This window comes from Sus scrofa, chromosome 15 (genome assembly GCF_054392235.1).
Source record: "Sus scrofa isolate SSC_HxYL_T2T_F1_AM1 chromosome 15, Sscrofa_HxYL_maternal_Yorkshire_Landrace_v2.0, whole genome shotgun sequence".
Classification (NCBI taxonomy): Eukaryota; Metazoa; Chordata; class Mammalia; order Artiodactyla; family Suidae; genus Sus; species Sus scrofa.
This window is the reverse complement of record NC_139397.1, coordinates 153,939,021-153,963,519: the sequence shown is the minus strand read 5'-3', so window position 1 is coordinate 153,963,519 and position 24,499 is coordinate 153,939,021. Positions and strand designations below refer to the sequence as shown.

Sequence of the window (24,499 nt, the reverse complement as noted above, 5' to 3'; positions counted from 1 at the left end):
GGACTGTCCAGAGACAGCAGGCACTACCCGGGGACCCGGGTGCCCAGGGAGTACACAGGTGCCCCAGGGGTGGCACCTGCAGGCTGTGGAGAAGAGGGGACAGTGGCGAAGCCCCAGGCGGTGTTTTGCAAACATCACTGCTGCTGAAAGGGACGGGGCCGGGGGTGGATCTGGGAAGAGGGTGAGGAGGCCCCTTCAGGTCCTGGGGTGTGGGGCAGGTGGCCACCCAGTGGTGGTGAGGGTGACACTGACAGAGGACCTAGAGAGGCAGCTCGTGGTGATTGAGGCCCTCCTGGCAGGGGCGCTGGGGCCCCAGTTGGAGGAAGCACCTGCACCCCCTTCGCCTCCCCCTCCCTCCTGAGGCCACTCAAGGCCTGAGGTCCCCCAACTCTGGGTGGTCTCCTCTCTGCCCCCCAGGAAACCGCATCATCATGGGCAAGAGCCACGTGTTCCGGTTCAACCACCCTGAGCAGGCGAGGCAAGAGCGTGAGCGCACGCCCTGTGCAGAGACGCCCTCCGAGCCCGTGGACTGGGCCTTCGCCCAGCGCGAGCTGCTGGAGAAGCAGGGCATCGACATGAAGCAGGAGATGGAGCAGAGGTGAGGCCCCCGGGCCATGCACCGGGCCCGCCGTGCCCTGCCCACGCTCACCTGCGCCCGCCCTTGCAGGCTGCAGGAACTGGAGGACCAGTACCGGCGGGAGCGGGAGGAAGCCACGTACCTGCTGGAGCAGCAGAGGCTGGTGAGGGCAGCCCGCCGCCAGGCCCCTACCTGGGACCCGGGGGAGCCGGGGTCCCTGCTTGCTAGCCCTATGCTTAGCTGCCGTGGCCATCGCTAGGGTGGCCGGCATCCGGGCGCCCTGGGCGGAGGGCTTCGGAGGGGCTGGTCTCTGCGTGGCGCCATAAGGCTCGCTTCTGTGCCCAGGACTACGAGAGCAAGCTGGAGGCCCTGCAGAAGCAGATGGACTCCAGGTACTACCCCGAAGTGAACGAGGAGGAAGAGGAGCCGGAGGACGAAGGTGAGGGATCCTGTCCAGGACGGAGGGGGGCAGGGCCAGGCCTCGGGCTGGGGAGGGGTCTCAGGGAGGAGGCAGGCCCCCAGGCCACTCCCGGGAGGTCAGCTGGTTGGCACCTTTGCCTTGGGGTCCCCGGCCTGTCCCCGGGAGGCAGGATTTGGGAGGCGGTGCTGCTGCGGGAAAGCGCCCGTGTTGCACGCACACGCCTGTGCAGACGTGAACTGGCTCCGGCAGGGGCGGCCTGGAGCACGAGGAGGACGCTGAGGGTGGGGGCTCCCATGCACGTGTCCTGTTCCGCCTGAGGGAGGCTGGCACTCTTCTCGGGGACAAGGTCTCTGCTCCTCACCTCGGGACCCCCTTTTAGAGCCCTCGCTTGGGCGCCACCCTGGCTGGCCTTGCCCTCCTGGGGGCCTGAGCATGGCCGCAGGCAGGAGCTCACGTCCTCCTCGCCTCTGGGCAGCTGGTCGGCACCTCTGTGCTGATGCGACCTTGGCCCCCCCCTTGTCTAGACTCATCTACCGAGGGGGTGCGGGGCCGACCCCAGTCTGCCCTCCCGTCCCTGCCCCACTGCTGCCGCCACAGGGCTGAGCAGGTCACTGTGCTGCCCGCCCTCGCTGAGCTCCAGCTGGACTTGTGCTCGTGCTGGGGGAGCTGACGGCCTCTTTGGGGCATGAGGGTGGGCTCCCAGATGCCGGCCTTCCTGCAGTTTCCTTCTTCCTGGGCTCCCTGGACGGTTAGTGTGAAATTGGGGCCCCAAACACGGAGCCCCTGAGTCTGTGACGACCGCTTGCACGTGTCCCCACAGTCCAGTGGACAGAGCGGGAGTGTGAGCTGGCGCTGTGGGCCTTCCGGAAGTGGCGGTGGTACCAGTTCACGTCCCTGCGGGACCTGCTGTGGGGCAATGCCATCTTCCTCAAGGAGGCCAATGCCATCAGCGTGGAACTCAAGAAGAAGGTGGGCTCCTGCCGCCTGCGGCCTCGGCGGGCGGGTGTCACCCATCCTGCTTCCGGCTGGGACTTGCACCGGGATGCTCTGCCTCCTGGGGAAGGCAGGGTGGACCCCCGACCTGGACCCCTAGGAGGGTGGGCGGTTGGCGGGAGGCCCGGACTCACCGAGGGAGCCGCACAGGCAGCCGGTGAGCAGGTGGAGCTTCCTGTCCTGCAGCCGGTGGGAAGGGTCGGTGAACGGGCGTGGGACAGGCAGCCAGCTCTCTGGGAGGCGGAAGGAGGCCCTCCCAGGCCCGGCTCCACCCTCCAAGGAGCTGACAGGCGGTCATCTTCACCGACACAGGTCCAGTTCCAGTTTGTCCTCCTCACGGACACGCTGTACTCCCCACTGCCCCCGGACCTGCTGCCCCCAGAGGCCGCCAAGGACCGAGAGACTCGCCCCTTCCCCCGCACCATTGTGGCCGTGGAGGTCCAGGACCAGAAGAATGGGGCCACCCACTACTGGACGCTGGAGAAACTCAGGTGCGGGGGAGGGGGCAGTGGGGGCGGGGCTGCTCCCTGGGCCGAAGCCTCGGAAGCAGAGGTGGACGCGGGATGCAGGATGCGTGATTCTGTGCAGCTATTTCTCCTGGTTTGGTTTCTTTTAAAATCAGAGGGAAAAAGGAAACAGGATGCAGCCTTATCATAGAGCCCATCTTCTCTCCCAGAGCGCTGATAAAGTTTGGGGCCAGGGGCGGGCGGGGTGCCAGGGGAAGGCAGGGCAGGTGGCAGCACCAGCAGGCCAGCGGAGCTCACGGGCCAGGCACGCAGGGCGCCCTCGGAGGCGCCGGGGAGGGTGCAGGAGGGCGGGGCTGGGGCCACGGGGAGGACAGCCGGGTGCCCAGGTCCCCACACGCTCACCCAGACGAGGGCCTGGCTCTTCGTGTATGAAGGTGACCAGGACAGGTCTTCGCCACAGAGGAAGGTTTAACGTTGCTCAAGTTCGCCCAGAAACGAGCGGCTGCCTGCCCTTGGGGGGAGGCATGGGGCCGTTGGGGGCAAAGGAGCGGGCAGAAGGCCTCGCCTTGGCCTCCGCACAGCAGGGCAGGGAGAACAGCAAGGCTGGCCGGTTAGACTCACGCTGCTGGGCCCTGGGCCGGGGCTGCCCCTAGGGACCCCGGTCCCTGCCCTGGGGCAGCCGAGGGCAGGGGAGCTGGCCTGGTGTGCGAGTTGGCGAGGGGCGGGTGGGGTAGTTTGTGTGGAGGTGGGCTCACCTGCAGGCTGTTCACTGCGTGGGGAGCCCCCCAGCCAGAGGGGCCCCCAAGATGAGAAATACAGAGTGAAAGTCCCGGCGGGCACACGCTGACACCCGCACAGACCCGCAGCTCGTCAGGCTCTTCCCCGCCCACACACCTCACACTCGGACACCCAGGCTGTCCCCTCTTGCGTGCGTCGTCCCCACGCGCACACACCCGGACACCCGCACGTTGGCGGACACTGCTGCGCCCCGCCCCCGCCTCCCACGGCCGTCCTCGGCCTTCCTGTTGCAGCGGCTCCCGCGGGGAAACTCCTGGTTTTCCCCCCAACCTGCCGGTGTAACCGCCAAACAATCTCATTTTCCACGTCCTGTCACCGCCTTCCCTTCCTCCCCACGGGCTCCCTGCCCTGATTCTCCGCGCCGAGCTTGGCCGTTCTGCGTGGGGCCGGCCCGGGGCTCCCGCTGCTCACATCTGCTGTCACCGGGGAGCTGAAGGGACTGGGTGCTGAGCGTGCGTTTAGCTGCGAGCCCCCGGCTCGGGGTGCGCTGATTTCGAGAAGCACGGAGGGTCTGTCTGGCAAACCAGCTTGATCCTGGGGTGGCCCCGAGCAGGGTGCCCCGCCTGGGCCCACGCTGACCTCCGCCCCCACAGGCAGCGCCTGGACCTGATGCGGGAGATGTACGACCGGGCGGCAGAGGTGCCCTCCAGCGTCATCGAGGACTGTGACAACGTGGTGACCGGCGGGGACCCCTTCTATGACCGCTTCCCCTGGTTCCGGCTGGTGGGCAGGTGGGTGCCTCCCTCCTTCCCCGAGCTGAGCAGAGACGGAGAGAGAGAGGGGGGAGGGGAGAAGGCGGCGGGGCGGCGAGGGGCTGGGCCCTGCCCTGACGGAGGAGGGAGCGGCCAGACGCTCTTGTCCGTCCCGACGCCCCGCCCTGGTCCTTCTTGGGGCTCAGGCCCCCGGCCATTCCTCCCGCACACCCACGGGCCCTGACCGGGGAGGGGGGTCTCAGCCTTGCCACCCACACCCACTTCGGGGTCGTGGCCACCAGGTGACACCTGTCCACGTGTGTGAATGTGAGGCTTGGCCAGGCTTTCCGGGTCACCCAGGGAGAGTAGCGGGAGTCGGGGCCGTGTCATCCCAGAGCACAGTGTCCCTGCCTGCTGTCCCCAGGCCCCTGGTCCGGGGTCTGCACTCAGTCCCCGCGCCTTGCTGGGCGGGGTGTTCTGAGGCCTCAGTGTGGCCGAGCTCTCAAGGCCCTCGCATGACCTCGGTCACACCTGGCCGGGATCATACCTGCCGGTGCCTTCCGGAACCTTCTAGAGCTTTACACGGACGCCACGTGCAGTGTCTTTCCAAGCCTGGGGCCTGGTGCACTTTGGCTCTCTTGTCTTTTAAGGCCACATTCTTGAGGGTCTGTGTGTTTGGTGTGGGTTTGAAACAGAAGCCCCGCCCCACCCCATCCTCCCCCCGAGTAGCTGGCGTTAACCTCTCTCTGTCTTGTTGTACTAACCTCAGTTCAGTCGTCTCTGGCTGCAACAGCTACCCTCTTCTCAACACATGCATGAGCGAGCGCATGGCTGCTCTCACCCCCTCCCCCACCTTCTCGAGCCCCGACTCCGACGCCACCGAGCCTGCCGAGGAGCAGAGCGTGGGGGAGGAGGAGGAGGAGGAGGAGGAGGAGGAGGAGGAGGACCTGGAGGACGACGTCTTTCCGGAGCACGTGCTGTGCGACGGCCGGGACCCGTTTTACGACCGGCCCCCCCTGTTCAGTTTAGTAGGAAGGTTGGTGAGGTCGAGGACAGCATGCTGGGAAGGAACCAGCTCTTTTGCACAGGAGCACTGCTGCGGGCACAATTTGACCGCCATCAGGGCGTGACCCCCGGCGATCTGGGCAGCTCCCTGGACCCCGGGCAGAGGCAGGCGGAGGGGCTGGCCTCCCTGGGAAGGGAGCGAGAGGCGGGACCCGGTGATGGAGGAGGCAGGGTGCCCCGGGGCGAGGCTTCTGCGCAGTGGGACTCTTTCTGCAGAGAGGCCCCTGGGGCCCGGCAGAGTCGCCATGCGGGGCCCGAGGGGAACACTTGGCAAGGTGGGGGCGCGCATCGCTGTGCCCACCGTGAGCTGAGCAGCTCTCCTCCCTCTGCTCTCTTCCAAAAGAGGTGGAGGGAGGCTCCCGGTCCCCCTCCTTGGGAAGAGGAGCAGACCTGGAGGAGGCCATCCTGGGGACAGGAAGGAAGGGCCGGTGCTTGGGCAGTGAAAGGGCCTCCGTCTGAAGCCCTGGGGACCGCAGACCCCACCTTGCTCTGAGCCGGACTCTGGCTAAAGGGGAGGACGGTCAGTCCCACCTGACCCCCAGGCCGTCCAAGCCGGAGACGGTACACACGGCCTCGTGCCCTCACAGGAAGTGCCCTTTGCAAAGAGGAGCCAGTTTTTAAGTTTCCTGGAAGAGGAGAGAGGCCAAGGCCAGGAGGTCAAGTACAGTTTCCACCCGTGTTTTACGACCACGGAAGGGGAACCAGATGAGACAGGTGAGGGAAGGATCTAGACACCTGGCTGGAGTAGGAAGTTCAGGCCACAAGACCATTGCATTTGCACGTTTTTACGTACGTGCAAAGGCATCTGTAACGGGAGGGTGAGATTGCTTCCTCGGGCTAGGCTGATGGAAGTTTTTGGAAGTCTTGACCTTGGGGCACAAGTACTAAAGTCTGAAGACAGAGGCAGGTCCCCAGATAACAGGGTTTGCACTGGGAGCCCTTGGGTGCAGGTGACGGAGTGAAAGCCCCGCTGGTTCCTCTTGGAAGGAAGCAGGAGTTCGTGGGCGCGTCTGGGTTCATTTGGATTCGTTTTTGCTGAGAGTGGTCTGCTCCCTGCGAGCTGGGGGCTGGGCTTCCCACTCTGCCGAGCCCGAGGGGAGGTGGAGCCCCAGGGGCTGCCTCCACGCAAGCCTCTCAGAAAGCCCGGGCCGCCAGGGCCAGGGTCGCTGGGTGTCAGGCAGGCCTGGGGTCAGGGCACGGGGGAGCGAGGACCCCGGGAGAAACGGGTGTGGGCTCTCGCAGTCTCAGCCAGAAAGAGCTGGGTCCTTCCGACGTTCCCCCTCGGTGATCTGGGGTGTTGCTGAACAGCCAGACCAAACCCAGGCCTCAGGGACAGGCCAGCGCCCCACGGCGGGCCGTCTGCCGAGGGCATCCTTTGGAAACGTCCTGATCTTTGTGGTTTGGCAAGAATTGGCTTTTCCCGCGCAGCAGCTGTGCAGGCCCAGCCCCTGAGAAGGACCCCGACTCTGGTTCCCTTTTATCCTCTGGTAGCTGCTGGCTCTTTCTCTAAGCTTAAGCGAAATTGGGGCGCCCACTCTTGTCTCCCTTCGGAAAGGCTTTCCTGGCCCCAGCATGCGTCTGCACCTCACCAATCTCGTGGTTAGCGCTGCCTCCTCCCCTCCCGCCACACTCAGCCCTGGCTCTGCGCCTCTGCCGCCTCCTCTCTCCGGCGGGTTTCAGCCTGCTTCAAGGTGCCCTCTCCTCCTCCGCACAGGGCCCTGGGCAGGGGCCTCCCCTGTCCTGACCCAGGGTCAGCCCCGCCCCAGGGCGCCACTCCCTCTGGCGGTCTGGGGTCCCAGAGAACTGGGGAGGGGGTGGGCCAGCCCAGGCAGAACAAGTGGGGCTGGGACCGTTTCCCCCACTACTCCCCTGCCTGGACCGTTGCTCTCAGAAGGGGGTGGGCAGGGGAGCTGCAGAGAGAGGAGGGCAGAGGGCTGACTGTCTGGGATGGGGGGTCCCAGGGAAGGGGGACTGGCGACTGCCCCAGGGAAGTGTCCAGAACTCTGGGTGGGAAAGCACTGGCCGTCATGTCCGCGCTGCACCATCTGGGCGGGCAAGGCCGCGCCCTCCACGCCCAGCTGGGTGCAATCTGCCTGCTGAGCCGATCAGCCCCAGGCTACCAGAGAGGCTCCTGGCCGCTCTGGGTGTGGCTGGTGCACGCGGCCGGCGGGGTCCTCTGGACAGGGCTGAGGCTGCTCTGGCCGCCAGGGTGGTGGGGGCTGACGTCAGGTTGTTTTGGCACCTGGAGGGCAGTGAGGGGGAGGCGCCACATCTGCACCTCGGGCCCAGCCCCTCCTCTCCCGGTGCTGCAGATCGGGTGGGCCTGGGGTCTTCCAGACCCCGCTCTCAGCCCTCGAGGCTGGTGCTGCCACTAGGGGCAGTGGCTGCTGGGCCCCAGGGGTCCCTTCTGGCTGAACGCACCCATTGGTGTCACCAAGGGGCCTGGGATCAGGGGCAGCAGGAAGGAGAGAAGCCCCAGTGAGCCTTCTGGGAGCACCGGCCCCAGGGCTGCAGCCGCATCTGTGAACCCCGGGCGCCCCAGTGAGCGCAGCTGGGTGATGGAGTTCAGAAGGGATGGGAGGCCGAGGACCAGGCATCTTTCATTGTGTAACCCCAACCTCCAACCTGGGCACCTCTTCCCTGGCTGCCTCTTGTGAACGGTTTGATCCCGGGCACCGCCCTTTGCGCTGCCACAGGGGCCTGGGTTTTCTCTCCCCTCTGACAGGAGGAAGTCCTGAAAGATCACGAAAGATTTAATTGACCGCGTTAACAAGCTGTATTATTCGAGTTGGTGGGCAGTGGAGCGTGGTGTCCACGTGGTCGGGGGCTGCCTAGGAGCCAGCCTGGAGCGGGGGTGGGGGGAGGTATCACACCGGCCACTTCCTTAAGGTCCTGGAGGCCCCGTCTCTTCATCTGTGGGCTGGGCGCTGTGCTGTCTTAGCTCTCAGGCACTGTCTTTGTGCCCCTGGGAAAGACAGCACTGGCCTCAGTGCTCAGATGGGGGTGGAGGAGGCGCAGGTGCACGTCTCGCCCCCGGGGGTTTGGGGCTCAGTGCTGGACCCCGGGGAGCTCGGAGGGCAGGTTCGGATGGTGTCGTCATCGGGGTTTTCTGTCTTCCGGGCTGCCAGTGGGATGTTTGAGCCTTAGAACACGAGAGGCACAGTCCCCACCTAATGTGAGGGACCCTCAGATCTGTGGCAGAAAGAGCCCCCTGGGAGACCTCAGTAGGTTTCGAGCAGGGCTCATGGAGCAGCGAGGCCGTGTGGGGAGCCTGGGAGGGACCTCCCTGCCGTGGCCTCATCTCTGACCTGGGCTGGGCCTGGGCCCCTCCTCAGCTCTCCTCTCTGTGCAGTGCCTGGGCCTTCCTCTGCCCGGCCTTTGCGGAGGCGAGAGGGAGAGTGGGGGTGGGCTCAGAAAGGGGAGCAACCCCCTGCCGCCGGCAGAGGTGGTCCCCGAGAGCTCGGAGCTTGGTGGGTCTCCCCCCGGGTGCTGTCAGTGGCTGTTGGGCACTCGAAGCCAGCCCCTGCGTCATTGCCCCCTGGGGGGAAGGGCAGGGGGGCGGGCTGGGTGGCCCTGGAGAACCCTTCAACTCTCTCTGTGCCTGGCACCATGTCCTCACCCAGCCCACAACCAGAGGTGTCCCCCCCACCCCACCCCCGAGGGCCCTCAGGATTCCCTGCAGGGAAGGTGGCCAGGCTGCGGGCCCTGCCTGTGTGCCTGGGGCTCCTGGGAGCTTCCTCAGTGCCTCCTGCCTGGCGCCGGCAGGCTTTCTCTGGCGGGGGTGGTGCTGGGAAGAGGCCCTGCCTGGGGAGGGCAGGTGCTGACTCCATCCTGCAGCTTGGAGCCATCCTGCCTGGTGCCCTTGGCTCTCTCAGGCTTGGGGCCCCGCCCAGCCAAGGGCACAGGCCTCCGGGAGAAGCAGAGCAGGGTCTGCGCCTGTTCCCACAGCCCAAGTCCCAGGACCCTCCGTTTCCCCTTTTGGGCCTTAGGGCTTTGCTTGTGTCCTGTCAGCCCTCCTCCCACCCCAATTTCAGTCACAGGCCCTTGGCCCAGGTACCCGTAAGGGAAGGGCACCACCGTCCCCTCCCGAGGCTCGTGTGGGGAGAAGGTGCCCTCTGCAGCTCTGGCGAGGGCTTCGGCTCTCTGGGCCCCGGCATCCTCTTGGGGCCAAGGCCGAGGCTGGCTTCTGCTTGCCTCAGTGGGTGGTCGGGGCGTCGGAGCCCCAGCCCTCCCTCCTGCCAGTGGGCAGATGCCCCATCCGCCCATACTGCTTCAAAGAGGCCTCAGAAAGAGGGGCTCTGGGGCATCCTCGAGCCAGTGCTGTGCTGGGAGAAGGGGCTTCCTCTTGTCCCAGGAGGGCAGCCCCGGGAGGTGGCACACCCTTCCCCCTGGCCGGGACCTGCCAGCCTGGCACGGGGCACGGGGTGCTCAGATGGCAAGAGGCAACCAACAGAGATAGACCTGCTGGTAAATTCTGACAAACAGAGCCATGGGGACGTGGGAGGCTGGGCGCGGAGCTGAGAACCAGGCTGTGCGCCGTGGCGGGAGCAGAGGCCAGGGCCCGTGAGGCCAGAGCAGGGCTGAGCCGTGTGGCCAGGGCTGAGAGCGGGCCTGGATGCAGAGAGCTTGGACACCACGGGGGTGGGGTCTGGCCGCGCCTCATGTCCCCTCTGGCTGCTGTGGGGGCCATAGGGAAAGCGGGAGGGAGCCTGGGCAATGGCTGGCTGAGTGGATTTCAGAGAGACTTTTGAGGCAGAACTGTTAGATTTGAGACCAGAGCCAGGACAGAGCTCAGATTTCTGACTTGCAGGGGAGGGCGGTTGTGGCAAGACCGGGAGCCCACCTGAGGGGAACACCAGGGCCTGGCATCAGGATGCCGGGGAACGGCCCTTCCCTGTGCTTTCGGCCACAGGGGGTCCAGAGCGGGGACCCTGGAGCTTGTGGTGTGGGTGACACCCTCAGCTCGGTCTGGGCTAGGGGCAGGGACAGGAGAATGCCTCTCCTCTCGTCCTCCCAGCTCCGCCCAGCCGTGCCCCTGGCAGTCTCACCCCTGCCTGCCCGCCCCACCCCAACCCTGGCTGAGGCCCTGGGCCTCCCTCTGCCCATGTGTTACACTCCCCAACTTCTCTAGCAGACTGTGTTCAAATCCTGCCCAAGCTGTGCCCTGCCCCCCAGCACCCCCCTTCCCAGGAGCTCAGGGCTGCGAGGCCACGCCTCTGAGCTGGAGGGGAGGGCAGAGCTTGAGAGGAGGGTGCCCCCGAATGGCGGGAGCTGTGCTCCCATCACCCAGCTGGGCAGCACAGGGTCTTCCAGGTCCTCTCTGCCCTCAGCCGCTCGTGTGACTGTTGCATGTTGGCCAGCTCAGCACTGGGACGACACGGCCTCTGGCCTGTCCTGACACTGGCTGGGTGCATAGCTGAGCTGCCCGGGAAAGGGCTCTGGGTGCCCTTTGGGAGCTGATGGGGGCACACGCCAGGCAGTGCGGCGGTATCTGGGGTGTCTTTGGGCCCTGGGCAGGGGCGTCTCCGCTGGCATCGCGGAGCTCCTGCCCCTGGTGTTCCTGGAGGGGCTCAGAGGGAATTGTGAGCTGTGTTCCACCGGCCGAGACCCTCTGTGGGGTCCTCAAGCGTCAGGGACCACCGGGAAATAGGCAGGAGCTGGGGGGGCTGCTGGGCATCTGCGCCAGTGTGAGGGTCGTAGCCGGGCCAGGCGGGTCCCCAGGTCCTCCTCCTTGAAGCAGGCTGAACCCTCCCTCCTCGGCCATCCTGCTCGGACCGCGGGCCTCTCCCTGTGCCCCGCCCTCCTCACCGCTTCCTCTGCTCCCGCAGCGCCCACCGCCCTCTGCCTCTGTCCCTCCGCCTCCTCCTGTCTCCTCCGTGGCCGTGGACCCTCCCCCTCCCCCGGCGCAGCCCCCTGCCTGCCCGCCCTCCCGGCTGCTTGCTGCCCTGGCTGCCTCGCTTCGCTCTGCTTTGCAGTGTTGTGTCGTGAGCCCGGCCATGCCGCTGCCGCCACCCCTCACCACGGGGTGGCCCTGACTGCGGCCTCTGCCCCCCCAGGGCCTTCGTGTACCTGAGCAACCTGCTGTACCCTGTGCCCCTGGTGCACCGAGTGGCCATCGTCAGCGAGAAGGGCGAGGTGAAGGGCTTTCTCCGCGTGGCCGTCCAGGCCATCTCAGGTGCGTGTGGGGCACCCGGGGCTGGCTCTGTCCCTTCACCAACGGGACCCCTGGGTAGGGAGACCTCTGTGGGCCTCGCCCAGTGGTCAATGTGCTGCCAGCCCCCAGCCTCCTCTGTTTCTCTGCCCCACCCCAGGGGGTGCAGAGGGGGCCTTGGGGAGAAGCCGCAGCTGCCCGGCTCTTGGCTCCAGTCTTCTGGACTCTTCCTGGTTGGCCGGGGCCTCCGGGGCCATGCAGGCCGAGCCCAGGGCTGTCTGAGCCCACTTTGGCTCCGGTCCCCCTAGCAGGCAGCCCCAGCTGGACCCTCAGACACAGCCTGGCGCAGAACTACCCTTTGTGGGTTCCCCGCCACTGCCGTCTCAGCCCCAAGACGGGAGTGTAGCCCTCTAGCCGTTGGCTCCCTGTGCTGTCCCCCGCACCCCCGGAGCCTCTGCTGACTTGCCAGCACTGCCCCCTTCGGACCCTTGGCTCCCAGTGCTGTCCTGCCTCCCCGGAGGCGGAAGACCCCGCCTGTGCCGCGGGCCTGGTGGTACATCACCACGGAGGCAGACACCCTCGTGCTGCCCGCTCACCCGCCTGGCCCCTGCGCGGGCCCCGGGGCAGGCAGCCCCAGGACGCCCTGGAGCCCAGGTTTGCTCCCTTGAAACTGGCACCCTTTTGAAGCTTATGCTGACAGTGTGTGGAGGGTGGCAGGAGGACACAGACGGGGGCAGCTGCAGGCTGGAGGCCTGGCGCGCACACGCTTCTCTGCCTTGAGGTCCCCTGGTGCCTCCGCAGGATCACAGCCTCCCTCTCTATGGCTCGGCAGCCCGGGGAACCTGGGGGCGAGGACAGGCAGGATAGTGTGTGGGCTGCAGGGTGGCTCAAGGCCGAGAGAGGGCTGCGACCCCACGCCAGCTGTCTGGTCCCCTCTGCCCGGACACCTTGGGTGGTCTTGGTTCCACCCTCAGGACCCCGTGCCAAATTCTTACTATCCCATAGCTCCACAGACTTGTCACAGCATCTCCCAGGCATGTCACCGTGGTGCTGAGCACAGGGACCCTGGGGTGGGGAGGGAGGGTGGCTCTAGGGCAGAGTCCGGTGACAGGGATGCTGGGAAACGGCAGTGCCTCCGTCATCCCTCAGGGGCCCTGTCCACCCTGGGCTCTCCCTTGGCCCTTCCCCTCTGGCCCAGGCCCTGTTGAGCGGGTCCTGCCGAGAAGGCGGCCGTCCGTGTTTGGGCTGCATCTGACATTCCCCGCCTAGTGGCTGTAGCGGAGGAGAGGGAACTCCAAGGGCCCCGGAAGCCTGCCTTAGTGGCCTCCGAGGTCACACCTGCTCCCACCCCTGCCACGGCCCAGGTCAGCTCTCCCGACACAGAGCCTTACTGTGCACAGGCGCTGGTGGGACAGAGCTCCAGGGGCTTGGGCAGCCAGGGCGGAGAGCAGGTGCTCTTAGCACCCCCAAGGCCCCAGAGCGAGGGTCAGAGCCCCCTGGGGTCTGTGAAACCTCCTGGGGTGGCATCTAGCTGGAGCGACTGGGGCTGGGGAGGCTGTGGAAAGCCAGACCTGGTGGTCCTTCCAGCAGCAGAAAGGTTTGGGTTTTGTTCCAAGCACAGTGGGGAGCCCAGAGCGAGTGAAGGAGGGGCGTGAGGGTGGGGTGCTGAGTGTCCAGTGGGTGATGGCGGTGGCTGAGGGGCAGCCGAGCTTCCAGGTGAAACCAGGAGGCCCTGGGGGGGCGGGCTCTGTGGAGGTGAAGAAGGGTCGGGACTGGTTCCGCTGGAGCGTCGGGGGGGCAGGGGGCAGGACTTGGGGAGGGGGGCAGGGGGTGGCAGTTTGGCTTTGAAAATGAGCTTGTGTCCTCGGTCAGGGCAGGCTGTGCCGAGGACGTGGCTGCCACGGGGCCCGGGGCAGCACAGGCTGCTGGTCAGTGTGCCCAGGACGGTGCCCTGGTGGTTCTGGAGCCAGGCGGCAATGACAGAGATCCCCTGAGTGAGCCAGAGCCCGTCCTGGGTGCCTTCCCTGCACCCAGAGGCTATGCCGGGCCCTGCCACTCCCACCTGGGGACAGGCTGGGCCCGGACCATCGGCTCCGTTCCCGTTTCAGCCGATGAAGAGGCCCCTGATTACGGCTCCGGCGTCCGCCAGTCGGGAACCGCCAAAATCTCTTTTGACGACCAGCATTTCGAGAAGGTATCCCCGAGGGTGGCACGGCCGTAGACACCAACAGACAGGCCTCTGGGTCGGCTGTGGGCTCAGGCGCCTCTCTTCCCAAGCCCTGAGCCCACAGGGGCCCGTCCCTCCCTGTCCGACTTGCCCTCACTCACCGGGTCTGTCTCCCCGCCGCCGCCGCCGCCGGCATCTCGGGGATCTTGAACCTGCTTTCCCCGGGGGGCCATGGGCCCAGGCAGGGGCCCTAGAGCAGGTGCGCCACGAGCTTCCAGGACATCACGACGCCTCCCCACATCCCAGACAGTCCCCGCAGCAGGTGCTGCCCCTCCTCCAGGCCTCATTGGAAGGGACAGGACCAGGCTCCCCCTTCCGCTCTCAGGAGAGCCTTGGGGGTGGGGGCCCCCCTCAGCGTCCCTTAGACTGGCGGCTCCTCCTCTCCTCCTCAGGCTCTTCCATAGCCTGACCCCACCCGGCCTCCCGACCTAGAACTTCAGTGCTCCCGAGGCCTTGAGCCCAGGGCCCCCGGAAGCGTCCCTCCTGGAGGAGCCATCAAGCTGGGGGTGCACAGGAGGGCAGAGGGTAGGGGCACAGAGAGGCCACTGGTGGGGGTACCTGACACGGCCCCTAAAGCCCCAGGGAGAGACTCCCCCAGTCCTCCCACCGGGAGGGGGGCTGAGGGAGGGGTCCTGGCTGGGGGGGCAGAGAGCAGAACTGAAGCTTCTAGACAGTTCCCCCCTTTCCTTCCCCCTTTGTCGACGGGAGGGGTCATGACAGCATGGAAAGCCGCGGCCTGGGGTGCGGCCCCGCCCTTGGCAGGACTGGCCTGGCAGGAGGCTCCAGGCTTCTCCGCGCTCTGACTCTGGTCTCCTGCTCACGCAGTTCCAGTCCGAGTCCTGCCCGGGGGCGGGGATGTCCCGCTCGGGGGCCTCCCAGGAGGAGCTGCGCATCGTGGAAGGTCAGGGCCAGGGCGCAGATGCCGGGCCCTCGGCCGATGAGGTCAACAACAACACCTGCTCAGGTGGGTCCCCACGGCTGCCCGGACGCGCTCTGGGACGTGGCCTCTGGCCCCGAGAGGGCCTGGAGGTCGCACTGCCTCTCAGCCCGGCCCAAGTGGGGAGGACCAGCCCCTGAGCCCTGGCTCTAGCCCCCTTGGGTCCTGCCATGCCCCTTTGCCCTTGGCTCCCAGCAGCGGTGACCCCAGAGGGCCTCCTGGACAGCCCGGAGAAGGCCACCCTGGACGGGCCCCTGGACGCCGCCCTGGACCACCTTGGCCTGGGCAGCACCTTCACCTTCCGAGTGACCGTCCTGCAGGCGTCAAGCATCTCGGCCGAATATGCTGACATCTTCTGCCAGTTCAAGTGAGCCTCGCACCCGGGCCAGGCTGTGCGGGTGGGCCTGGTGACGCCCTGGAGGCCGTGGGCCCCGTCCCCAGTCCCCCCAGCTGCCCAGCGCTCCTCCTGATTCACAGCTTCATCCATCGCCACGACGAGGCCTTCTCTACGGAGCCCCTGAAGAACACGGGGAGGGGCCCCCCGCTCGGCTTCTACCACGTCCAGAATGTACGTCCTCAGACCCCCCCGCCCCCAGGGATCGGCCTCTCCTGGGTCTCTGGCGTCGTGCGGCCTCCCGGAAACACCCGCGTGTCCTTCCTTCTCTCCGCGTTGCTTCTCCCTCTTCTGCGCCCCAGGCTGGGCTGCGCGTGAGGGCGGGGCCTGTGGCTGTCGCTGGGCGGTGGGGGCCTTGGGGGGTTTAAGACCCCGGGGGCGAGGGCAGACCAGAACCCCGAAAGCCCCCCGCCGCGTGCCTCGGGCAGATGTGGACGTGGAGCGTCTCGGGGGGCTGGGCTTTGCGCCGAGGCCGGGGTGCCTGGTGCCGGGAACGAGGCAGGAGGCAGGCCCCCGAGGGCTGCAGGGTGCCGGGGCCGAAGCCGCAGCGGCCAGAAAGCTCCAGGCCGGCAGTGTCTCAGGGTCAGGCGAGCAGGGGGCTTTCTGGTGCGAGGCTGGGAGACGAGCCCTGATGAAACGCGCCCGGTAACGAGGCCGCAAGCGCCAGGCCAGGGAGTGTGCGTGACTAGAGCGGCCCCACGCGTGGGTGTGTGGCCTGAGCAGTCACGGAGGCCTTGCTCACAAGGGCCCTGCCGCCCACGGCCTGCCCTGACCCTTGGGGAGGGGCCCCCCTTGCGCCAGGGAGCGAGGCCAGGTCCGAGGTGCACTTGGTGGGCTCCTTCCCCGCTGCCCTAACCGAGCCCGCAGCCCGGGCGCCTCAGCCGCGGGGCGTTGCCGCCTCTCAGCTGTGGAGGCCGGGCATCCGGAGGGCAGGGCTGTGCCCTCCGAGGCCGCGAAGGAGACTCTGTCCCTGTCCCTCTCCCTGTGTGCTCACACCCCCCTCCCTCTGTGTGTGCCTCTGCCCGCATGTCCCGTTCGCACGAGGACGCCGGTCCGGGCCCCACACCAGTAACAGTGACCTAATTCTAACACGCTCACCTTGTGAAAGCCCTGTCTCCAAACACGCGTGCTGGGGCTGGGACGTGAGCGTGTGCACTGGGGGGCACGATTCAACCACACGCTGGGCGGGTGGCGAGGGCCCTGGGAGGGTCAGACCAGCCACGGCGGCCCCTCCTCCACCTCTGAGCTCTGAAGGCAGCTGAGCCAGGTGGCCCCAGGGCGGCCGCCCGGCAGGCTGTCCACCGGCCGTGTGCCGAGAGGAAGGGGCGGGCTGGACAGGCCACCGCGAGGGCCGCCGCCCCGTGGTGAGCAGAGGTCGCCTGGTCTGGGGGTTCCGACCCGGACCTGGGGTGCTGGGTTCTCCGTGGGAGCTGAGCACTCACGCCGGTGACCCTCCTCCCTCCCCGGGCTGCGTGGTGTGGCCACCCCCTGCCAGATCGCGGTGGAGGTGACCCGGTCCTTCATCGAGTACATCAAGAGCCAGCCCATCGTCTTTGAGGTCTTCGGCCACTACCAGCAGCACCCGTTCCCGCCCCTGTGCAAGGACGTGCTCAGGTCAGCTGTCGGGGGGCGTGGGGAGGACGTGTCTAGGGCAGCTGTGGGGGGTGTTGGGGGGCACGTGCTCAGGTCAGCTGCCTCTCCACCCTCCGGCCAGCAGGGCCAGCCCCCGCCCCCGATGGGTCTGGCGTGGCAGCTGCAGAGCCCAGCGCCTCGGCGCCCACCTCCCCGCCTGTGGGTCTGAGCCGCCTCCGGCCTGAGCAGGGCTTCCCCACTGCGAGGACCTGGGCTCCGCTGGGCGTGTCCTGAGGCCGCGGGAAGCCTGGCGCTGGGCCCGAGGAGGCCAGGGCCGCCTGCGGGGAGCCGGCTTCTGCTGCCTGCCAAGAACTCGGGTGAAGGGGCCCACCGTTCCGCTCCCAGGTCCTCCCACTGGGACCGAAGGAGGGACATTTTTCCTGCTCTCTTGTGGCAACGACCGGCCAGGGGCGCAGAGGGTGGGTCGGCTGTGTCCCCTCTGGGGCCACCCCACCACCCAGAGTGTGGGGAGAACAGCAGGAAGACGCCAGGGGTGGGACCCTCTGTTGCACCTCCATCTCCCCCTTGGCCACCACGCGGGACACAGAGCGAGGCCCCTGGGAGTCAGGGAAAGAGAAGGGCCCAGGAAGGAGAGGGTGGTGGCGCGTGGCCCCGGAGCCTCGTCTGCCCCTGGGAGCGCCGGGGGCTCCATCCTAGGAGCCCTGCGCAGTCAGGGCCTGACCTCGCCCCAGCTCGTGGCTTTGTGGAGCCTCCCGGGCTGGGGGCCTGGGGTCCCCAGGAGCCCTCCTCCGCCTCCGAGCTGGTGGAGAGCCAGGCCCTGTGGGAGGGAAGGAGGCAGGCCCGGCACGGGGTCGGCGCACTGTGGGCTGCTCTCTGCCGTTCCCTGCCCTCGTCCCCGGCTCCCTCAGCTCAGGGTCCGGCAGACGCCGGCCCCCAGGTCGCCTCACGCTGGCACGTCTGTCTCCACAGCCCGCTGAGGCCCTCACGCCGCCATTTCCCGCGGGTCATGCCTCTGTCCAAGCCAGGTAGGCGGGGCTCTGGCCTGTGCCCCTGGGTGACAGGGGCCCCGGGGGGGTGCCCTCGGCAGCAGAGCGCTGGTTGGGTGGTGGGTCTGTCCTCTCCCAGCCTCCTGGGGCCAATCTCCCCCGGCTGGGCCTCATGGGGCCCCCTACTGGGGAGGAGCACGAGGTGAAGGCATAGGGACCTCTCGGATGTCCTTTACCCTTCGGCGTGCGCAGGGCAGCAGGGCGGTGGTCGGGGGTGCCTGCCCGGAGCAGGCCGTGACAGGGCTGGGCACTTCAGCGAGACCTGGGCCGTCTGGGCTGACCTGTGGAATGGATGAGGGCTGGGGGCAAAAGGCACAGCAGGAACCTGGCTCACGGGAAGCTGGGGCCGGAGGCGGGACATGTGTTGGGGTCCCTGGAGGAAGCACATTGGGCAGGGCGCTCGCCTGGAGCCCGGAGCCCTGCCTCTGGGGGTGGGTGGGCGGTGGAGAAGCTCTCGAGACTAGCTGGGTTTCAGTGGAAGAGGTTGTAGGGTTTTTCCTGCTGTCAAGACAAAAGCTAACGCCCAGGGACACGGGTGGCGGAAGGTCGGAGAGTCAGTGCAGGGGCTGGCGGTGCGGTCGAGGCCCCTCGTAGCCCAGGAAGCCGCCTCGAGGTAGGGGATGGGCACCGTCCCGGGCACGGGTGTCTGAGAAGGCGGGACCTGTGAGGAGCTGCTTCCGGGCTGTGCCTGTGATGACCCTGGCACCCCCGGCCTGCTGGGAGGAGCAGGGTCAGCCCCACTCTCCAGGTCCCCGTAAGGTGGCATCTGCAGGCTGCAGGCACTGCAGGGGTGGCGGCACGCACACCAGCCCCTCCAGGTCTGCCGACACTTGTTGATGTTAATCCCGGCATCTGTGCTGGTCTGAGGGTTGGCACTGCGTGTTCCCTGCGCGCTCTGGGAAGACTCTTAGACCCACATTGGTAGGCGAAGCAGTGGGGCTCCGGTGGGACTTGATAGAGGAGTGGCCCTGGGGTGTGGGGCCTGTTGGTCAGGAGCTGCCCACGGGCAGAGGGCTGTGGGAGCTGAGGGGCAGGGCCTCTCTGTGCTGGAGGCAGGTGCTTGGGCCGTGCACTGGGCTGCAGCTGAGGGGGCTGTAGCAGAGGGGTCCTGCGCAGGTCGTGGGGCTCCCTCTGCCCTGCTGGTTCTGGGGGGTCTCAAGCCGCTGCTCTCGTCCGAGGCCTGTGGCTCCTCCCACCTGGGCATGGAGAAGCCAGCCGCCCCAGCTGTTCCGCAGGGTGGTTGCTGAGGCCTGTCTGTGCCCAGAGCCGGGCATTCCTGGGGTGCGGGGTGGGGTCCACGGGCTGTTTTTCTCAGAGGGAGCTGCCCCTGTGCTTCTGAGGCGCCCCCTCCCTGGCCTCCCTGAGCGTGCCCTCAGCGCTCCGCGAGTCCGCCTCCAGTCCCTGCTTCTCCCTTGTCGCCCCCCAGTGCCCGCCACCAAGCTCAGCGCACTGACACGGCACTGCCCGGGACCCTGCCACTGCAAGTACGACCTGCTGGTCTACTTCGAGATCTGCGAGCTGGAGGCCAATGGCGAGTGCGTCCCAACGCCCTGCTGCCCGTGCTGGGGGTGGGCCGGGGCCCCCGGCGCTGTGGTGCAGGGAGGGCCCTGGGGCAGATCCAGGCGGCACACGGTGGGCTTCCTGGCCCGGTTGACGCTGGTCTCGTGGCCTGGGCCAGCCCCCCTCCGCCGCAGGGGGCCGCTGAGGTTCTCCTGTGCTCTCCCCTCCGCTCCCTGGGGGCCGCGTGTCTGCAGTGGGCAGGCCTCACCCGGCTCCTCTCTCTCCCAGTTACATCCCGGCAGTGGTGGACCATCGCGGCGGGATGCCGTGCATGGGGACCTTCCTGCTCCACCAGGTGCAACGCCTTGCCTGCCCTCACCCGCCTCCAGCCCCCACCCCCCGCCTGGCCGCCCGCCGCCTGACCATGTCCTCTCTCCTGGGGCCTGGCAGGGCATCCAGAGGCGGATAACCGTGACACTGCTGCATGAGACAGGCAGCCACATCCACTGGAAGGAAGTGCGAGAGCTGGTCGTGGGTGAGTGAACCCGCCTTGGGGGTGGGGGCTGGGTTGGTGGGAAGAACCAGAGCTCCCCTCCCCTCCCCTCAGCCCCTGGTCGGACGCCTGAGTTCCGACCACAGCTCTGACTGTGGCTAAGTCGTATCCCCTCTCGGCGCCTCAGCCCCCTCCTGAAGAGAAGAGCTTGGACCCAGGCGTGGTTCCACACTTCCGTCCAGTTACTGTAGTAACTTGCCAGGGCTGCTGTAGCAAAGCGCCGCAGGCCGGGGGTTTGAAACCAAAGCAATGGGCCCTCTCACAGTCCTGGAGCCAAGCGCCCTGACGAAGGTCGGCGGGGCCACGCGCCCTCTGAAACCTCAGGGGAGGGGCCGTCCTGACCTCTCCCAGCTTCTGGGGTGTGCGGGGACTCCCGCTTACAGACTCCAGTCCCCACCTTCAGGAGGCCTAGGTGCTCAGGTGGGGGCCACCCAGCTCCAGCATCTCCCCTCCTCACTTCTGCCAACCGGCGGTTCCTAAAGAGGGTCCCATTCTGAGGTTCCGGGGTCAGGACTGCAGCAGGTCTACTTTGGGCGACACAGTTCAGCTGGCACAGGTCACCAGCACCTTCGATGCTTTCCTTCTGTGACCTCATGTCATCTATTAGCAGTGCTTCCTCTGCTGATTCTCCATAAAGAATTCGTCTGCCCCATTTCCACTCAAAGACAGGGACAAGCGTCCCTCGGAGAACCCACCTCAGACACCTCTGGCCAGGGAACATCAGCTCAAGGCAGTGTCCCTGGGGCTTGTAGGGGGTTCTGAGGGTATAGTAGCAGGGATGTGACAAGGGACCCATCATCCTGCACCCCAAAGTGCAGGGCTGTGCGCAGGGAGGTTCTGGGGCCCGACGACAGATGCTTTTATTTTAGACATTTAGTGTCTGTTTTCACACCGATCAGCAAAGGGTAGAACAACCACACACACCCCCGTTTCAGATATTCTTTAGGGCAAATCTAAAAGCCGCATCAGGCGTTCCCACCGAGGCACAGTGGGTTAAGAATCCAACTGCAGGAGTTCCCATTGTGGCTCAGCGGGTTAAGAACTCAACTAGTATCCGTGAGGACACAAGTTTGATCCCTGGCCCCAGGCAGTGGATTAAGGATCTGGCGATGCTGTGAGCTACGGTGTAGGTTGCAGATGTGGCTCAGATCTGGTGTTGCTATGGCTGTGGCGTAGGCCAGCAGCTGTAGCTCTCAATTTGACCCCTAGCCTGGGAACCACCGTATGCCAAGTGTGTGGCCCTAAAAAAAAGAAAAAACCAACTGCAGATGCTCAGGTCCCTGCAGAGGCTCGGGTTCAATTCCCGGCCCAGTGCAGCAGGTTAAAGGATCCGGCATTGCCACAGCTACAGTGTAGGTTGCAGCTGGGCTCAGATTCAGTCCCTGGCCCAGGAACTTCCATAAGCTGCAGCCATAAAAATAAATAAATGAATAAACATGAAAGCTGCATCAATTTAAAGAGGAAGGAAGCTGGCTTACAGACCTCCCACGCCCCAGTGGGGAAGGATCCCCGGCGTGGGGCAGTGCCACCTTCACCCCAAGCCTGTTCGCCCAGAGGGGGTCTGCACCACACTCCGGCCTGGCTCAGGCCTGGGAGAGGGCGAGGAGCACCCCCCAGCGCCATACCCCGTCACTCTCAATCTTCGGCGGTGGTGGCACCCAGTGTCTGCACAGAGGCTGCACCCTCGTGGGCCGTGGGGAGCTAGGCCTTGGTCCCAGGACCCCAGCTTTCTTCCCCCGACCCTCCCGGAGTGTTTGCCCACGTGTGGGAGGGCATGAGGGTGCTACTGAATGGACGAGGTGCTGGCACGAACACCAAGCCCCCCTCGGGCTAAGGGGCTTGGGCTGTGTAAAGCTCACAGATGCCGTGGACGTCTCGGCCTGACCCGGGGCGCCATGGGCATCCGCTCCGCCGGCAGAGCTCCTGGTTGGGCTCTGAGCCGACAGAGTCCCTCTGAAGAGCCTCCACCGAAGCATGCACCCCAGGGGTGAGGCGGGGTGGGGCTGGCCTGCTCTTCCTGCAGCTGAGGCCTCCCCAGCAGCGGACTGTGTGGCAGTCCACCCCTCAGCCCCCAGCCACGGGGACACGCTGCTCGAGCCCGGCCCAGCCCCAGCAGGCACTTCTCAGGAAACCCACACCTGCCTCCTCCCAGAAGTCGCATGTTGAGAGAAGGTTCCAGGAAGTGGACTGGGCAGCTCCAGCAGGTGGACACGGAATTCTGGCCTAGTGCTGGGTTTTACTGCTTTTCCGTACATGAGGGAGAAGGAAGGCCCGGTGACTCCTTTCTGGTTTAACAAAGAAAACTCAGTATTTGTTTATTCCTTGAGGAAGCAGAGCAGTCGTTTTAATCATCACCACCAGAGCAAGAAGTTGTTGCTATTATTGTTGTTATTTGGCCACACTCACAGCATACAGACCTTCCTGGGCCAGGGATCGAATCTGAGCTGCAGCTGTGACCTACGCCAACTCCTTAACCCACAGTGGCACAGTGGGAACTCCAGAGCAAGAAATTACTCACGAAGCCACCAGGCAGCAGTCCTGACTCTCAGTGGTTCTGGGGCTTTGACAGACAGAGCCGCCCCCCGCCCCCGGCACCTTAGGGGCTCTGCTGGAAATGCCACTTGCAAGGAGCGACTTATGCCACAGACAGTTTTTTTTTCTTTTTTCCTTTCTCTCTCTCTTTTTCTTTTTTGCTTTTCAGGGCCACACCTGCAGCACATGCAAGTTCCCAGGCTAGGGGTTGAATCGGAGCTGTAGCTGCCGTTCTGCAATGCAAAGTGGGATCCGAGCCACATCTGTGACCTACCCGATGCAGCACCAGCCCTTAACCCGCTGAGCGAGGCAAGGGATCAATCCCGTGTCCTTGTGTTTGCTGGTTGGGCTCGTTTCTGCTGCACCACAATGGGAATGCGTCTTCTTTCTCTTTGTTAAGTGTAAAGAGAAGAGGGAGCATTGCCTCCTTCGCATCTTGCTAAGATTTCCGACAGGCAGGAGGCCTGTGAGTTCCGGGCTGAGGGATTGGCCTCTGTCGGCTGGGGCGGGTACTGAGAGCTGGCTTGTGGCTGAGAAACGAAGAAACTCAGGACTTGGGCCGCCGCAGTCCAGGTGGAAGAACGTCTGCTGACAGGTGGCACCAAGGCCGGCTGCAGACCCTGCGCGGGCCTCCCAGTCCACCCTGAGGTTGCCCTTTGCCAGGTGCTTTTGTGGCCGTGTGGGCAGTCGGTTCCCTGACGTGGCCTCAGGGTTCGCAGTTCCAGCCCAGCAGAGGCGGAGAGCAGGGACCAAGTGCCCCACCTGGCTTCCTGGGAAGTGACACACGGCCTGTCCCTTTCCTGTAGGTCGCATCCGAAACACTCCAGAAACTGACGAGTCCCTGATTGACCCCAACATCTTGTCTCTCAACATCCTGTCATCGGGGTACATCTACCCGGCCCAGGATGACCGGTGAGTTCCCTCGGGGCGGCAGATCAGGGCTGTTCCCACTCCCTGCAGACCGGGTCTGAGTCGGGACGCAGGCTGTGTTCTCAGCCCACCCACCTGGACAGGTCGCTCCAGCCCCAAACCATTCCAGGCCGTCCTCTCTGACGCCGCAGGGAAGGGGGGCCGCGAGGGAGGCTTGGGGCCTCGGAGTCCCCCAGCCCAGTGGCCTGTGCACGGTCCTGTCTCTGCCCACACATATCTCTGGCCTGTTGTTCATTTGGTCACCCGATGGAGGGCCCCGTGGGAGTTGCTGGCGGCGAGCCCGATCCTGTCCTCGGGAGTTCCGAGGGCGGGCGGGCCGGCAGGGGGCACAGGCCTGCATCTCCCATCCACACTGCTGCGGGCAAGTCTTTACCGTCTGGCAGGGGTCCTCGGGCTGGGGGTCCTGGAGAAGTTCAGGGTCACACGAGGTTGGCAGTCCAAAGTCCTGGTGGGGGTAAGGGTATGCCCACTGGCATGGCTTGGCACGTGCTCCTTCTCACGGGGCTGCTCCTTTCCACGCCCAAGTGAGGTCCGAGGTCTCCCTCTGCAGCCTGGGCAGTCTGAGCTTGGCTGCATCGGGGGCGGCGAATGGGCGCAGGAGCCCCCGGGACGCCCCTGGCAGGGTTTGCCAGGCTGGGTGGGACGTGAGGGAGGGATCTGCTCACAGCGGCCAAGAGCCACCCTCCTCGGGGGCATCGGCAGGCTTGGCTGTGTCTAAGATGATGCTTTTGGGGGGTTGGGGCCACGGGGAGGGGCGCTCAAGTCCGAGGGCTCAACCTGGCCCACCAGGCAGAAGCTGGGTGCTGACCGTGAGCTTGACCCATGGGCGTCCCTGCGGGCTCCTGCGGCTGTGTTTGCAGGACAAGTGTCTTGAGGTTTGGGAGTGCGTGGGGGAGTGGGGGCCGCACTTGCAAGGAGGGCTGGCTCCCCAAGACCACAGGGAGCTCGGTTTCTTCACAGCCTCCCTGGGGAGCGGGCTGTCAGGACCACCCCTCAGCACAGGCAGTCTGGGGGGTAGGGCGGCAACCCCAACGGGCACAGTGGCTCTGGTTCCACTCCTGCCCTGGAACCTTCCAGAAGTCCTGAGGAGGAAGGGGTGGAGTGAAGAATGCTGGGGGTGTCCTCACGGGGGGCGGGGCTTACCTGAAGAGGGCGCGGTGAGGCCCAGGGGTGGGGGATGCTGTCGCTGTGAGAACACACCCTGGGGACTTGGCAGAAGGGCCTCGTGCCCACTCCCATGGGCTGCTGTGTCTGGGCTCTCAGGGACTGGGACCCGGGGCAGGAGGGCCTCTGTCTCCCGGGAGGGGTCCCTCTGCCACGCTGAGTGCTGCTTTGGACCTGGACAGTGACCTCAGCACTCCCCCTGACCTCTGACCCTTCCTTTGTCCTGGCCACTCCTGGATTCTTGGGGCGAGAAAGAGAGTGGGTGGGGGTGCCTTTGGGCTGCCGCCCTGCTCCGAGGACCGTGTCTCTGGGGGCCTGTGCTCAGGCCAGCGCGGCTGCTGGGACACGTGGGGGCCTCGTCCTGGGCTTAGCCCCCGGGCTCGACCTCAGGCCCGCAGGGCTTTGGCTGAACAGATCCACCCTGCTCCTGGAGGTCGCAGGACCCATCTCGGATAGGCT

At 66.2% G+C, this 24,499-nt stretch overlaps 1 protein-coding gene across 50 annotated transcripts in view; it reads left to right on the top strand.

The window, feature by feature from the left end:
* Nucleotides 1–24,499, top strand: part of KIF1A (kinesin family member 1A) — an 84,344-nt gene that overhangs the window by 42,523 nt on the left and 17,322 nt on the right. For 21 of the 50 annotated variants that reach the window (XR_014830301.1, XR_014830297.1, XR_014830293.1 and 18 more), the window contains 18 exons: nucleotides 418–598; nucleotides 668–740; nucleotides 923–1,016; nucleotides 1,819–1,967; nucleotides 2,304–2,482; nucleotides 3,850–3,987; nucleotides 4,718–4,984; nucleotides 11,070–11,188; nucleotides 13,273–13,358; nucleotides 14,217–14,355; nucleotides 14,527–14,695; nucleotides 14,806–14,896; nucleotides 16,218–16,336; nucleotides 17,285–17,340; nucleotides 18,788–18,896; nucleotides 19,150–19,216; nucleotides 19,312–19,396; nucleotides 22,753–22,858. Coding sequence is in view for 27 of the 50 variants with exons in the window: in XM_085000759.1 (XP_084856885.1) it covers nucleotides 418–598; nucleotides 668–740; nucleotides 923–1,016; nucleotides 1,819–1,967; nucleotides 2,304–2,482; nucleotides 3,850–3,987; nucleotides 4,718–4,984; nucleotides 11,070–11,188; nucleotides 13,273–13,358; nucleotides 14,217–14,355; nucleotides 14,527–14,695; nucleotides 14,806–14,896; nucleotides 16,218–16,336; nucleotides 17,285–17,340; nucleotides 18,788–18,896; nucleotides 19,150–19,216; nucleotides 19,312–19,396; nucleotides 22,753–22,858 (2,227 nt within the window). In the remaining 23 variants the exon portion in view is untranslated. The remainder of the gene's footprint in view (nucleotides 1–417; nucleotides 599–667; nucleotides 741–922; nucleotides 1,017–1,818; nucleotides 1,968–2,303; nucleotides 2,483–3,849; nucleotides 3,988–4,717; nucleotides 4,985–11,069; nucleotides 11,189–13,272; nucleotides 13,359–14,216; nucleotides 14,356–14,526; nucleotides 14,696–14,805; nucleotides 14,897–16,217; nucleotides 16,337–17,284; nucleotides 17,341–18,787; nucleotides 18,897–19,149; nucleotides 19,217–19,311; nucleotides 19,397–22,752; nucleotides 22,859–24,499) is intronic. The other 29 variants (XR_014830313.1, XR_014830309.1, XR_014830308.1 and 26 more) reach the window with 2 other exon arrangements.